Raw genomic sequence first — 16,452 nt, forward strand, 5'->3', positions numbered from 1 at the left:
CAGTAAAAAAAATATGTATTAAAAATAAAAGAAATAAAAGATATAAATCACAGTTTACTATCATTATTTGTCTACTTTGCTCCAGAGAGTGTAGGCTCCTTGAAGCCAGGGACACCATGATAATGCTTGCCTGGCCCATAGTGTAGGTATTCAATAACAACAATGAGTGGGTGAGTGAATACTGGCCCAGTCTAATACAATAAATAGTTGAAGAAGTTCCAACTACAATCAATTTTTAAATATAGTAATGATCCTGAAACAAGTTAAGAAATTACTTTAAGAAAACTAATAAGTCAATTACATTATCCAGATTAAAACTAGCTTGTAAAGATATAAGGAATTTAAGGATTTTTGATTGCCACTTCAAATATGCCCATCCTCTACCACCTTCCCCTCCTCCCAATTAAGCTTTAAGCAAATCTATAATAATAAAAGCATAATATGCCAATTAGGCAGGACAGCCAAACGAAGCTGAGGCAAGCCACTGCAGCTGCAAGGGCCAAGCCCCTTGCACAAATTTTGTGCATTGGGCCTCTAGTCTATAATAATAAAAGTATAATAGACTGAACATCCTTCCAGATGAAGCCGTGGTGGCGGGAGCCAAGACAGAGGCAGCAGAGGCCCCCAGATGCCGCCGTGGTGGGGGCCGAGCCCCTTGCATGAATTTAGTGCATCAGGCCTCTAGTGTTGATATAAATAAATGGGACATGCTTTTAGGAAGCAACCCAATATAAAGATCAAAATAATAATGATAACAGAAAAATTTAATGTCTTTCATTGCCTTTTTATTTTTCAAAATTCAAGAAATGTATCCTGCCTCATTAAAAAAGAAAGAAAATTGCCCTAGCCAGTATAGCTCAGTGGATAGAGCATCAACCCTCAGATTGAAGGGTTCTGGATTCGATTCTGATTAAGGGCACATACCTTGGGTGTAGACTCAATCCCTGGCCCCAACTGGGGCACATGCATGTTTATGTTTCTCTGTCTCCCCACTCCCTTATTAAAATTAATAAAAATATCCTCCGGTAAGGATTAACCAAAAAAGAAAAGAAAAAAAATCAATAAATTAGAAAGTGTAAGCAACTTCTATTTTTGCAGGTTTCACTTTATTCGCCAGAAATTTGCCTTTTGCTGAGGTAAAAATTCAGAATGTAAACTAATTCATCCTTTATAATAAAAGGGTAATATGCAAATTTATCCTAACAGCAGAATGACTGGGAATGACTGGTCACTATGACACACTGACCACCAGTGAGCAGACACTCAATGCAGGAGCTGCCCCCTGGTGGTCAGGGCGCTCCCACAGGGGAAGCTCTGCTCAGCCACAAGCCAGGCTGATGGCTGCCAGTACAGCGGTGGTGGTAGGAGCCTCTCCTGCCTCCTCAGAAGCACTAAGGATGTCCGACTATAGCTTAGGTCTGCTCCCTGCTGGCAAGTGGGCATCCCCTGAGGGCTGCCGGGCTGCCAGAGGGATGTCTGATTGCCAGCTTAGGCCCAATCTCCCAGGGAGTGGGTCTAAGCCAGCAGGTAGTCATTCCCCGAGGGGTCCCAGACTGAGAGAGGGCACAGGCCGGGCTAACGGACTCTTCCCCCCCCCCCCCAGTGCACCAATTTTTGTGCACCGGGCCTCTAGTTTCCAAATAAATGCAACAAATGATGATTACACAAGCACTAAACATCAACACTTATAGTCTATTAACTTTAAAGCCCACTAATTCATTCATCTTTGCCTTCCTGAAGTATTGTGAGTATTTCAGTTTTACAGCAAAATATTAGATAGAAAAACATTAAATGATAATCTTAAGGTTAGGAACAAAGATAATTTCTAGCTCCTAGTATTTCTAGCACTGCTTTAAGATTGCTTCAATAAATTCTATAATTGTTAACCACTGTTTTGCTCAACTCATATCAAAAGGTTAGCCCTAACCCATTTGGCTCAGTAGATAGAGCATCAGCCTGGGGACTGAAGGGTCTGGGCATATGCCTGGGTTACGGGAGCAGTCCCCAGTAAGGGATGTGCAGGAGGCAGCTGATCAATGATTCTCTCTCATCATTGACGTTCCTATCTCTCCCTCTCCTTTCCTCTCTGAAATCAATAAAAATATATTTAAATAACAATGGCCAGGATCCAATTTTAAAGAGAAACTTCAAGTTACTTTCACTTGACAAGATTACTAACAAATAGGTTACTTAAAAAAAAATTACAGAAAATGTTCCAGAGAGGTTCAAACATCAGATACACTCTGTACCTATTCAAATAATGGAGATCACACTTTCAAATACATTTATTGTTGGATTTTAGTGCATGAAATCTTTCATTATTTTTTGAAATCCACAAACACAGCATTTGTTTTATTACTATTTCATATAGCACTGGTCAATAAAAACAATTTATGTGTTGTAAGACTAATAACTTAAAACACAGGAAATTACTTTCTGACTGATAAAAATTTTTTTTATCCATTTAAAATGTTTTAAAAGTGATAACTTTATGATGTTGCACACCCTCAAAAAAGTCCAACTTGCATGAAATTCCATTTTCCCAGAATTATTAACCCTACTTATAAATATTGCTAGCCAAGAGCATTTACAATAATTATGCCCTGCCAGCGTGATTCAGTGGTGGAAGTCACAGTTCCATTCCCAGCTGGGGTACATGCCTGGGTTGCAGGCGCCATCCCCAGTGTGGGGCGTGCAGGAGGCAGCCGATCAATGGTTCTCTCTCATCACTGATGTTTGTGTCCCTTTCTCTCTCCCTTCCTCTCTGAGATCGATAAAATATATATATATATTAAAAAGAGTATTTACAATTAGCCTTAAACCCATCAGGACACTGTCACCTGAAAAAAATGTCTTTCAGCAAAGTGAGACTTTAATAGTTTTCACTGATTAAAAAGCTGACCTAACTTATAAATGAAAGACTTCCTTTTTTGGGCATCTTACTGAAGTGTATTTTTATATCTAAAGTAAGTCTTTATATCTGAAAGACCAATTAAGAATGAGTGGGTACTACCAGGTTAGTGAAATTTGCAAATTCCAACAATTCTTTCAAACTAGGAATCAAAAGAATGACAGAATCTCTAATTTTGCCATAGGTGTTCACCAGACTTATGTTATCTTAGGGAGCTTTCACATGGCCTTTACATCCTCTTAGAAAATCACGACTTGATCTCACAATTTTTTTAAAAATATATTTTTATTAATTTCAGAGAGGAAGGAAGAGGGGGAGAGAGAGAGAGACATCAATGATGAGAGAGAATCATTGATTGGCTGCACCTGAGGATCGAGCCTGCAACCTGGGCATGTGCCCTTGACCAGACTCGAACCTGGGACCCTTTAGTCCGCAGGTCGACGCTATCCACTGAGCCAAACCGGCTAGGACTGATCGCACAAATTTTAAGATAATTAACAACCACCAAATAATTAGTGGCAATAATGTACATACAGCAATGGAGAATTTTTTTGGGTATGGTATCAAGTATCCCTGATCTTATAAATGATAAAGGAAAGATTTCAGAACTTAGAGGCTAGGAATTGAGATTCTGACATGGTAAAAGGGTCATTGTTCCACCTTGAATTCAGTGTCTTTCCAAAACAACTTCTCCATGATACATTCACAAACCAACTCTAAACGTGACCTGGACAAATCGTCTTTTTCCTCCTCAAGAGGACAATCCAACGAAAATCTTCACCACAGCCAGCAGCAGCTCCTTGAAATTTCAGACATAACTGGAGGTTTTGTAATCAAGTCCAAATGTAGACACCCGCCCCCCCAAACCTCCGATTTCTATCAAAGCGTTAACATTCTAAATCCTGGCTAGAGCGCAATTACTGGAAAGCAGTGTCCTTATGCAAGAGAAGGGAAGGTCTGAAACTGACAAGCGCACGGGTCCGCAGAACCTCAATCCTCTCGGTTTCACCAGGAGGCCAAAGAGGAAAGGCTCCAAGAAATGAGGGGGGGGGGGAGGTGTGTGTGTGTCGGGGGGGAGGGCAGAGGCCACTGCACTCCTACAAGGGTGAAAGCAAAAGAGAAGCGACTCTGGACAAGCGGCCGCAGGGGACCTTCGAGCTTAGGATGCACAGACAGAGTCAGCGCCTCTCGACCGAAAAAAGCCCCCTCTCCCAGGGAAGCGGCGCCCCGAGCCAGCAACGGCAGAAGGGGACGAGCCGCGCGCCCCCACCCCGCGCTCTGGCCCAGCCAGAAGGGGTCGGCAGGGACCGCTGCTCCGACCATCAACAAAGGCCCCTTCAGTCCCGAGGCGCAACTCGAACAACAAAGGCCCGCAGACGGCGAGGACGGGGCCGGGGCGGGACGGATGAAAGCAGGGGAGCAAAGGCATCAACCCCGAGGGGGCGGAGGCCCGGCGGAGCGGAGGAGACGCGCGGTGGCGGGGGGCGCGGTAATCCCCGGGCACAATGAGAGGAGGTGGGAGAAGGCGGCCGGGCCTCCAGTCGCCCCTTCCCGTCTCCCGGCGGCCGAGAGGGCTCCCTTCCTCGCCGTCTGCATCCCCTCGGCCTCGCGGACCGCGCAGCCCGAGTTGGGGAAAGGGAAGGGGCGGGGGGATTTTCCGCCCCGACCACAACTCCCTTCCCCCAGCCGGGAGCTGCCGACAGCCGCCGCCACCACGGCAGCCACACAAAGGCTCCCTCCTCGTCCTCCCCGCTGCCGCCGGGCGGCGGCTCCGGCGACGCCCGGGCAGGGACGACCACCACTCGGCCCCTCGGCGCTCGCGCGCCCGCCCTCTTCCCCTTCCAGCGGGGGAAAGGGGGAGGGGACCGCCGGCGCGCTCACCTGGCACAGCTGCTGACAGTACTCCGTGGCCGCCTCCACGGCCGGCGCCCGGCTCTCCCGCAGCTCCCGCTCCAGCTCCTGGAGCCGCTCGCCCAGGCGCTGCAGCTCCGCGACGCAGCCGCCGCCGCCGCGACTCAGCCTCTCCTGCTCGGCCTCCTCGTCCGCCATCTTCACACCCCGCTCCGTCGCGTACGCACCTGGGTCACGTGATAACACAATGCCACGTTCGGCGGGGTCACGTGCCGGGCGCGCTCGCCCGCCCGCCGCCGAGCACGTACAAAGGGCCCGGTGGGGAGGACGGCGGCGCGGGGAGGGTGGTGCGAGGGAGCCGGGGGGTGAAGGGAAGCGGGGAGGAGGAGGGCGAGGTGGGGGCGGTGCGGAGGAGCCGCGGTTTACTTTCCCCCGGCGGGAAGCGGGCGGCCGCGGCCGAAAGGGGCGGGCCGGTTCTGGCGCTTTCTCGGTCACGTGGGCGCCCGGACCCGGGGAAAATCCTGGGGAGGGGCCGCCCTGGGGCGTCTGGGTCCCGGCTCGGCTCTCCCATCCCCGGAGGCTTCCACGGACGCGCGCCCAGGTTCCCCGCGAGGACGGTGTAGGGGAGCTCTGAGCGGGCTGGACCAGGGGCAGCCTTTGCGGGGGGCCTGGGGGGCAGGCCCGGGGCAGGAAGGAGGCGGAAGGTAAAACCTACCCCTGGACCACAAGCAGGAGAGCCGGAGCGGGATTGCGAGCTGTCAAAAGTGACTTCTCACCGGGCTCGGGAGGTGGGATCGAGTGTCCGAGGCGCCCGCTCTCGCTCCACTCTCCTCTCCAGCTCCGGGGACGCCTCTCCCCCAGGAAAAACAATCTCTGGGAGGCCGAGGCGACAGAGAAAAATGACCACTGGACCAGGACAGAATGACGTTCAAATCCTCATCGGGAGGACGGAGCAAATTCGTGAAAAGCATAGCTGGAAAGATTTCAGACGATGCAAGTGTGGACGCTGTAGCAAGATGATTTTTAAGCCACCAAAGTATTTCTAGACTAAGCGGTAGCTAACTGCTCTGTGTCACCGTGATTTAAGATTCTCCTACACACTACAGAAACCACCATCACTGAAAACACGCTGTATATGAAAGTACCTAAAAAGAAAGTAGGTCAAGGGGGGAAGACATCAATAAGGACTCCATTAAAAGTCACAACAAGGAGGAGAAATTGATGCTAAAAGAACGTGGTTATCGAGAGTTATAAATTCAACAGCACATTTTTCTGACTCTGCAAAAAGAGATAGCATTCGGATTCATATTTTACTTACAATCTGGAAAGAATGAATACTTGGCACTTGAACAAACAGTAGTACAAAAATTCAAGTGGTTAACTCTAAAGTTCAGAATAAAAAATATTTTGTTAGCAGGAAATAAGACAAGAGGCTTATCTTACAACTGAATGGTCTACAGAAATTCAGAAAACAATGGTATTGATGAGGCAACTAGTATTGTCACTCTCATATTCCAAGTATATTTTTCTAGTACGAGCATTTAAAATAAAAAGAATTCCTATTGTGTGCAGCATCCTCCTCCAAGAGATTTCTAGCATTATTGGGAAGTGTTCTAATAGTATGTTGTCCAGGATGAATGTTTTGTAATGCATCAGTGGCGGTGATGTTTTTGAAGTGCCTTTATGTAAGGTGAGTGGGCACAACTGAACCCTTTTGAAAAACAGTATCAGCTAAAATATTAGTATAGCATGTGTGCTGATACATGTTAACAAGACAGGTTCTTCACATGTTTACCCATGGAAGAAGCTGGGGAGTACCTTCAAAGACTAAGGTACAAGTTATAAAGTATCACTGAGAACTGAAAAAGCAACAATTAAGGTAGCTAGTGGATTTTAATATTTGCAGCTCACTTTCCCAAGGTAAGTATTTTAGATATCCAAATCAGGTTTTTCCAATTTATGTTATGATGCCAGTGAAAATATAAAAAGTGAGACTATGGGGTTAGCCAAATGTACCAAGTAAGTCCAAGGACAGATAAGATATCAAAGGTAGGCAAAGTACATTTTCCCTTCAAGCATAATGGCTTACACACCTAGTTTATAGAAAGAGAAAAGAAAGGAAAATATATCCAAATGTTAATTTTTTTTTTAAATTGCCTGAGAATGTAGGTCATTCCCACCTCCCGCTCATGATAGTCCTAAAACCTAGGAGGTTTGATTAGCAAATTGTTTCTGAGCACTATTACCGTCTTACAAATGCCACTCAGCATGGATGACTACGTCCTTCACTTGTATTTGGTATCTTTAAGGCCTGTCTTCCCGTTCCTTCATTCCTCTGTTTCAGAGTGTAGAAATTTAATGACTAAGAGTGAGTTGGGTAATTAATAATGATTTATTGAGTACTTACGTGTAGGCATTACTTGGTGGGAAAATCAAAGGTGAGTAAAAACTATCCCTTCCTTAAGGAAATGTACAGTTTTGTGGAAGAGTGACCTGCAATGGTAATATATGCAATATAAGTGTTGTATTATGAAAATGCATAGTCAATGCAGAACATCAAAGTAGTCTAAGGTGCTAACTAGAATGTCCACCAAATCTCTATAGACGTGCAGGTTTTTAGTTAAATGGTAAGGATTGGATATACTGTCCCTTGACAGATCGACTTTGCCTCCAAGATCTCAAAAATATTCTTATTCATAGAGAAGGTGTGTCAACAAGTACACGTGACTTACTGCACCTAAGTCCCAAGCTGCCACTTAAGGGGAATCATTATATATGTACTTACTGAGACGGTCCTGGGGGATTTCGGAGGCCCTTCCATTGAGAAAACAAGAATGAACTCCAGGGCCAAGAGACTCCGCGTCTCGGAGAAACTCGGTGCTGGTGCCCATTTTGGACACATTGCGATTGCTACAGGCGAGATAGAGCCATACTGGACCTTCGCTCTAAAGAGAGTTGATTTCAGAGGAAACTCTGGGAGAGAGAAACAAACCTTTACTCCACCCCCACGAGCAGTAAAGCTGGGCAGACCCAGAGGGGACAAATGTGTCTGCCTGCAGGCCGCGCGCCTCCTTGCTTCACGAGTTCCCTGCGCTGCACAGACCCGTACCGCACCGCTGCACATTTTTTCCCTGGAATTCTTGAAATAGCAGGGCCTAGACTCGCAGGCAGGAACGTAGCTGATTTGTGCCTGCAAGCAGAGCCAGGGGATCGCGTCAGGGATGTAACCAGAGCTGCGTTTGCAGAGGACGGATCGCTCAGGACTAAGGCCCAGCGCGTCCTTCCGAGCCCCGGTCCGGAGAAACCCCGCAGCCCCGCCCGGGCCCTGCGCGCCGGGAGACTGCGCGAGGCCAGGAGGTGGCGGAGAGCGCGCCGCGCCCTGGATCTGCTGTTTATCTTCCCCCTGCTCTCTCCCTGGGTGGGCCCTGGCGACTGAGAAGGTCCGCAGGACTGGAGCCCAGCTAAAAGCTGGCTCCGTTCTGCTCCGCTGACCCTGCGTGCGGATCCCCACTTGCCCGAGGCCAGACTGGGCTCCGGGCCGCGGTTCGGCGCGCGCTGGCCCAGCAGCCGCATGGGTGCTCAGAGTCGTTTGTCCCGGGCCGCCGGCGCTCAGCAGCCTCAACCTCGGCATCTGCAGCCGCGGCTTTTCCACCCAGAGCTGCAAGTCAAGCCCGCAGAACGGCTGTGGTTCCGGGCCCCGGTGCAGCGGTTGCCCGGGGCGTCCAGGCCGAAAGATGCTGGAACCTCTCCAGGGCGCCGTGGGCCGCGGGGCCTCGGAAACCAACCCCGGGGCGTGCTGGAGTCTGTCCCGCGGAGGTCGCGAGGTCGGGGTGCGGGCGCTGCTGCCTGGCTGGCAGACTCAATCTGCTCACTTGCAAAGGGCCGAGCGTCCGGCCCCATACTGGCCGCCTCCTAGATCCCAGAAGTGAGGGCTGGAGTCTGTCTGGGGCTCTGTCCAGTGGAAAGTCCTCCTCAGAGTCTGGAAAGCAGTGCTATGCTCACTGACAGAGAAAAGGAACACGGGTTAAAGACCTAGTGGAATCGGTTAAAAATGCCACACGTATCCCAGGAACACATTTTCCTTGCGAGGAACGGCGAAGTGGAAACAACATGTTGAAAACATGAGACAGGTGCTATACCACAGAATTGAAATTACTCCAAAGGTACCGGAAACATTGGACCCACATTTAAGAGGATTAATTGCAGTCCTTGAGTTCTTCCCAGAAAGATGATAGCACATACAGTTAAATGAACAGGTAATTAAATGAGGAGGGATATTTGTATTGCCTGTTTGGATATTCTGTTTTCTTACCATCTGAGGAAAAGCCAGTGCGAATGAGAAAGTAATAACCTTTTATTATCATTTTTAATCCACAATAGAGGATTTGTTTTTATTGATTGATTGGGAGAGAGAGAGAGAGAGAGAGAGAGAGAGAGAGAGAGAGAGAGAGAGAGAAACTTCAGTGGGTTGTCTCCTGACCTCACCCCAACAGAGCACCAAACCTGCAACCTAAGTATGTGCTCTTACCAGAATAGAATCCCCAGCCTTTTGATGTACCAGACCAGGGATCCAACCAACTAAGCCACCTGGCCAGGGCAAGAATAATAACATTTTTAAAATGCTTTTAATAGAGCCCCAGTCCCTCAAACGTTTAAATTAACCGAGGTGAAAATATTTGAGAAATGAAGCAAAATAAAACCTTGTAACAAAATATTTGAGTTGGTTCACAGCATCTCTCCAAAGAAGCAAAGAAAGAAATAGAAAAAGTGCCTTTCTTTATTTATATTTCTAAGTTTTAATCACTGTATCTCATTGGAAATCCATCAGAAAATAGCACTTTTGTGGTGGAGAGTGTGCCATGCCCTTGATCTGCTGTTTATCTTCACACTTTAAGACATCAGCTTCTTAGGAGTTTTGCTGATTTCAGTGATTCCTACAGACATATAGCAATAATAATGATAACAATTTAATAATATCATTTTGAGTATTTAGTATTATATTCGTATACTGGAGCAGGATCAGTCCCACCAAAAACTTACCCTCTATCATACCTTTACAAAAATGTTCTTACTAATAGACTGCCCAACCTATGAGGGAAGGCAGGGAGGGAAGTGGGAGGGAGCGGGTAAGAGATCAACCAAAAGACTTGTATGCATGCATATGAGCATAACCAATGGACACAGACAGTAAGGGGGTGAGGGCATGTGCTAGGGGGTAGGGGCAGCCAAGGAGAGGTCCATGGGGGGGGGGGGGAAGGAGACTTATGTAATACTTTAAACAATAAAGAATTTTTTTAAAAAATGTTCTTACTCACTATTCCTCTCCTCACAGCCTCATCCTCTCAAGTTCCTCTCTAACCAGAGCTACTCTGTGAAGACTTCCTTTGCTTAGGTGGAGTGAAATCAGGATATAATATCTGTCAGCAGAGTAAATTTGGCTGACTTGTTTTGCTTTCCTTCGTACCCCTTCCCATACAGAAGTAATCACTCTTTAAAACTCTGGTATGTTTGATTTAGTACTTCCTGTATTTTGATTTGGAATCTGTCCTCATGCCTTTTATCATAGTCTGTAGATAAGCCTCACTCACAAACTTGTAAGCCCTTTGAGGGTAGAGACTGTGTCATATCTAGCCTCCCTTCTCTAATACCCTTTGGCACACTGCAAGGTAATAAGTAGTCAGGAAGTGCCCATTGAACTAAATTCAATTTCGTTTATCTTTGGCAGTCATACATATGTATTTATACCTATCCTCATTATCTAAAATATCCCAGACTTATCCAGGGAGATCAGATGTTCTCCAAACTATAGGAGCTTATTTATAACTATCTTTTAAATAATTCAAGGATCTATGTTTTATTAATGCAATTTTCTATGATAAGAAGTTATAATAGCATTAGAGGCCCAGTGCACAAATTCATGCACGGGTGGGGTCCTTCGGCCTGGCTGGCAATGGGGGGCCAATTTGGGCCCTCTCACCCAGTCCTGATCATGGCCAATGAGGGCCAGCCGGCCAGGGGGAAGGACGGCAGGAGGTTGGCTGGCCCCGGGAAGTTGGCTGTGGGAGCGCACTGACCACCAGAGAGCATCTTCTGCATTGAGTGTCTGCCCCCTGGTGGTAGGTGCACGTCATAATGACTGGTCATTCGGTTGCTTAGGCTTTTATATATAGAGATAATCAAAAGAAGACAAGAGATATGCTCAGTTGTTTCACTGTAACAGATGAACTGCAAAAATGTGGACTCTAGCTTTCTTTCCTTTCCACAAACTTAACCTGTGCTTTAGGCCTAATTCAACTTTGTCTTTGCTCTTACGTTGTGTGACAATATTGATTTTTAAAATCATCCCCTCAAGAGATTCTAAATCTCCAAGCCAATTGTTTTCTTAACATGACTGAATAATTTCTCATTTTCTTCACCATAGTATTTAGTGCACTGCTTCATATGGGTCCTACTACCTTCCTAGGAATCTAAGGAGACAATAAATATAAGATTATCTCTGACTCCAGGTAGGACTTATTCTTCAGGATCTGAGTTATCTTAGAGAAGGACCTTTCAAACCTTAGCTCACTTAGACAATCTGACTAAAAAGCGGAATCTCAGCCCACACTTCTAGAAAGTCTGATTCCATAGGCTGGGTCCCAGAAATCTGCATTTCTAACCATCCCTTCAGGGTGCTTCAGATCATACTGCTCTGGACCTGTAGTTGTCTAATTCTGCTTTCCCTTCCCTTTCTTCAGCTTGGGGCTCTTGCACCATTTTTGTAACAAATTTCCCCCTTCTGGCTTCACCTACCAGTGGGCACAGGCCACTTTTTTAAAAAGTTATAGCCAGCTCTTCATAATTTGTTTGAACCACTCTAATTATCCAAAGCTTTTGTTTTGTGAATCATTTGGATCTTAAGCCCCTAGTTCAATGTTCGGCACATAGTAGGTGGTTTCTCAGTAAATGTGCATTTTCAACCCCTTATTCATGCCTTCTCTAGCAATGCTCCTTGTTAAGCAGAACTTGATTACTTCTTAACAGCCCTATCAGGAAGTGTGTGCCGGAACAAGTGGAAGATACTTCAAAACCTTTCCTGCATTTATCTGCCTTATTAAAATGCATTTTTATACGCGTAAGGGTAAGTGGAGCAGAAAGAAACACTTAATTTAAATTTCAATCTGTGAACTCCATGGTTCCAACAGTTCCTGTCATTGTTAATGGGTATCATTAATTTTTAAATTATAAATATAATTCATGTTTGGGGAAATTTTTCAAGAAGTAAGGAAAGACATGAAGTAAAATTTAAAAATCCTCTATTCCTAACCTCTAGTCCCACCCTGTCACTAGACTCAGAGTTTATTTATTCTTAAGAAATTTTTCTTATATGTATATATATATATATAGGCATTTGTAAGTTACCACTCCACTTTCTTAAACAAATTGATTCATACCACTCATCTGGGTGGTGTTCCACTTTGCTCTTTTCCCTTAATAATTTTTAGAAATTTGCCATATCAGCATTATTTCTAATAGCCACATGGTATTCCACAGTATAAATGCGACAAATTAATTATTTATTTAACAGATATACAATTGGGTTATTTCCTTTTTTTCCACTCTAAAAATACTACAGTGCCCAGCTAGCATGGCTCAGTGGTTGAGCATCGAATGAAGAGGTCACAGTTTGATTCCTGGTCAGGAATATTAAGATGGAGCTAATGGCCCTGACTGGTGTGGTTCAGTTGGACTGAAAGGTTGCCGGTTCAATTCCTGGTCAGGACACATGACTCATGCTCAGGTAGGGGGTAGGCAGGAGACAGCTGATCGATCTTCCTTTCTCTCTCTCTCTCTCTCTCTCTCTCTCCCCCTTCCTTGATATATATATATATATATATATATTATATATATATATATATATACATACTAGGGGCCCAGTGCACGAAATTCGTGCACTGGGTGTGTGTGTGTGTGTGTGGGGGGGGGAGTGTCCCTCAGCCCAGCCTGCCCCCTCTCACATACTGGGAGCCCTCAGGCGTTGACCCCCATCACCCTCCAATCGCAGGATTGGCCCCTTGCCCAGGCCTGACGCCTCTGGCCTAGGCGTCCGGCCCGGGCAGCAGGGACCTGCAGTGGCAGCGGGGGGCGCCGCGATTGCGCGGGCTCCGCCCCTGCCCCTGCAGGATGCCTCTGGCTGAGGCGTCCGGCCCGGGCAGCGGGGACCCACAGCTGCAGCGGCCCCGCGATCGTGGGCTTCGCTTTAGGCCCAGGCAAGGGGCCCCTAACTCCTGGGACTGCCAGCTTCGACTATGCCCAGCTCCCATCGCTGGCTCCACCCCTACTTCCTGCTATCACTGGCCAGGGCGGAAAAGGCACCTGATTCTCTGATCATGGCTGGGGGGCAGGGCAAAGGCGGCCCCAAGGCCGCCTTTGCCCTGCCCCCCAGCTCTTAGCTCCCCCCTGGGTTTCTAATCACTGTCAGTGGCAGGGGGCTTCTTCCTGCTTTCCCTTTCACCTCCCTGCATTGTGCCTACATATGCAAATTAACCGCCATCTTGTTGACAGTTAACTGCCAATCTTGGCAGTTAATTTGCATATAGCCCTGATTAGTCAATGAAAAGGGTATCGTCGTATGCCAATTACCATTTTTCTCTTTTATTAGTGTTGATATATTGAGCTAATGTTTATTTCTTATTTAATATTTCTGCCAATAGAATTAGTGATGAAAGGTAAATGTTCTAAGAAGTTATTTGGGGTGTGAAATATTCAGTGAAGCAAGGAGGCAACTTCCTTTACCTTTGTTTCAGGATACCAAGACTCACTCTGGCATTTCAGTGCCACTGTTAAGTTTCCTTCTTTGGTGCTCTGCCCTATTTCAAGTGTAGACAGTAACAAAGCACTTAAAAACACCCAACGGTCTGCCGCTTTGCTGCATCATTTAGAAAGCAAGACTCATTTCTCACCACGCACTCACTGGCACAACACAGCAGGGAGTAGAGCTGAAAGACGAAACTATGAGAAATGCATGTTTTCTTTCTCCTTGGGTTTCCTGTCAAATGCATAAGACCAGGACTTCAAAACGAACCAAATATGCTTCAAATGAACTTGCAAGATTAAAGTCAAAGCATTAGTTTTTAACTTCCAAATGATCTGTGTGTGTTGGTCCTCGCAGAATTATTAGAAATTGCTCTGTACATATTTGTTTGCGATCATAAGGCTGTAACTATGAAAACTAATTTTATGACAAATTCAATCTTTTGGAGTATTTTGCATTTTTCATACACTTGCGCTCTTTATATGGGAAGAAAAGACTTTATTACTTCCCTGTATAAGCTTTTTGCATGAAGAATTTTCACAGTTATTCCAGATACTTTTCCCTCAAAGCATAGTGAAAGTAAAGCCCCTTAGCTGGCCAGTGTGGCTCAGAGGTTGTGTGTTGACCTATGAACCAGGGGATCATGGTTTGATTCCCAGTCAGGGCACATGCCCGGTTGTGGGCTCAATCCCAGTAGGGGGCATGCAGGAGGCAGCAATCAATGATTCTCTCTCATCATTGATGATCCTATCTCTCCCTCTCCCTTCCTCTCTCTGAAATCTATAAAAGCATATGAAAAAGAAAGTTAAGCACCTTGTTCTGAGAAAGAGGACAGCAGGACTTGTGCCTTGCAGCAGTGTGTAGTGCAGAATGCCCAGGAAATCTGCCGTGATGACCTTTATGAATGGAAGCCCAAGGTTCTCACCTTTGATCTCAAAAAGCCATTCTCTGTACAATTATTTTGGAAAAGAACTTCCTTGTGACACCTCTCCGCTGTTTAGTTTCTATCTAGGAGGCATATCTTCTAAGATTCTTAAGACCTGAACATCTGTCTTGGTTGCTCAAGATGTTCAGTGATTAACTATTTTCTTTGTTTTTGCCTCCAGTGATATAACATGGTTCTGTTACACTGAATCTTTGATCTCACTAAAAACTCCTTCAGGCTGCTATAAATGTTTGGGTTTTTTTTTTTTTTAAGTTTCTGCCATCAACCTCATTATATCCTCTCCTTTGGCAATCTCCTCCACTTGATGGCTTTAATTTTTATTTTTATGAACGTGACTCTCAAATCAATATCTGCAGTCTGAACTTTTCTCCGAGCTTCAGCTTCACACAGCCACCTGCATGCTGGACAGCTCCACTGGATGTTTTGCTGGCATCTCAATCCCAGATAAATTCATCCAACCCCCCTCCCACCCTTGCTCTCACCCGGAGTTAAGCTTCCTCTTGCTTTCCTATTTCTGTACAGGGCATTGATGTCCTTCCAAGTTTCGGATTCCAAACATGGAGTTCAGCTTTGAGTCTTGCTTTCCGTTTCCTTTGTTTTTGCCTCCAGTGATATAATGTGGTTACATCAGCTAAGGCAGACTTACCAAAGAAGTCTTTGTATCACCTTTCCATTCCCAACGCTGTCCCCCAGTGGTTCTCATAAATCTCTTTCTCTCTCTTTTTTTCAAATATATTTTTATTGAATTCAGAGGGGAAGGGAGAGGAAGAGAGAGATAAAAACATTAATGTTGAGATTCATTGATTAGTTGCCTCCTACATGCCTCACACTGGGGATTGAGCCTGTAACCTGGGCATGTGCCCTGACCGGGAATCGAGCCTGTGACCTCCTGGTTCATAGGTTGACGCTCAATCACTGAGCCATGCTGGCCAGGTTTTTTAATTTGACTGCTTACCTCTGCATCTTCTATTTTGTGCTAAGGATTTCCAGCTAGAATGTCCTTCTCAAGGACAATTCTGACTTTAAGGCAACTCAGTCTGGAAGAGTTGAACCCCTCAAATCTGAAGTGAGCTGTGTAGGGGATTGGTTAAGCCATTTTATTTTTTACTCCCTATTTTCTTATCTGTATTGTGGATAATAATTCCTATATGTTAGTGTTGCAATTGAATGAAAATATGCATATAACATGCTTATCACTGGCACTTAATTAGCACTCAATAGATGTTAACAGTTATTATTGTCATGTGAATTTACCTCTCAAAACTGTCAGTGGTGCCATAATGCCCAACCAATGGTGCAGCTCTAACCTACCTCTCTAGAGTTACACTTACTACTAACTCTCACAAACATTTTTTTTGCAGTCATGCATACCAAACTGTTCTCTATTCACAGTTTATTTATCATATGGTGTTTTCCTCTTCTTTTAAGACCAGTCGTATTGGTTTAGGGCCCACCCTTCATCTTAACTTAATTATATATGCAAAGACCCTATTCTAAATAAGGTCATTCGCACAGGTACCAGGGTTAGAACTTCAACATCTTTTTAAGGGACCACCCATGACAGATTATGACCTATAACGATCTTTTAAAGTTCAAATATACTTTAGCATAAAAATGAATCTGTGAGGATATAATCAATCACCTGCAATATTGGAGTGCTATGCTAGTCAGGATAATGTCCCATGTGCCCTATAGATATCTATGTCCTCATCCCCAGAACCTGTGAATATGTTAGGTTATCTGACAAGGGAGAACTAGGGTTGCAGACAGAATTATAGTTGCTAATCTGACTTTAACATAAGGTGCTCACTCTCCGAGCAGGCCCAACGTCATCACAATGTCCTTTAAATGTGGAAGATTGATGCAGAAGAGGAGGTCGGAATGTTCTGATGTGAGAAAGACTTGAGCAGCCATTGCTGGCTTTGCAGATGAAAGGAGGCTACCAGCCAA

The 16,452-nt window shown here is 45.6% G+C and overlaps 2 protein-coding genes across 2 annotated transcripts in view; both read right to left on the reverse strand.

Moving 5' to 3' along the window:
* ZNF292 (zinc finger protein 292) overlaps positions 1-5,066 on the reverse strand; it is a 74,933-nt gene extending 69,867 nt beyond the window's left edge. The window contains exon 1 of the mRNA XM_059701014.1: positions 4,793-5,066. Within this exon, the coding sequence (XP_059556997.1) occupies positions 4,793-4,960 (168 nt within the window). The 5' untranslated portion in view covers positions 4,961-5,066. The remainder of the gene's footprint in view (positions 1-4,792) is intronic.
* Positions 5,067-6,575: 1,509 nt separating this feature from the next.
* Positions 6,576-8,525, reverse strand: LOC132237101 (uncharacterized). The gene is made up of 2 exons (XM_059701019.1): positions 7,548-8,525; positions 6,576-7,255 (listed from the first exon to the last, which is right to left on the reverse strand). The coding sequence occupies exons 1-2, from the start codon at positions 8,391-8,393 to the stop codon at positions 7,223-7,225; spliced, it is 879 nt and encodes a 292-aa protein (XP_059557002.1). The 5' UTR covers positions 8,394-8,525; the 3' UTR covers positions 6,576-7,222.
* Between the last annotated feature and the right edge of the window lie 7,927 nt (positions 8,526-16,452).

This window comes from Myotis daubentonii, chromosome 6 (genome assembly GCF_963259705.1).
Source record: "Myotis daubentonii chromosome 6, mMyoDau2.1, whole genome shotgun sequence".
Lineage (NCBI taxonomy): Eukaryota > Metazoa > Chordata > Mammalia > Chiroptera > Vespertilionidae > Myotis > Myotis daubentonii.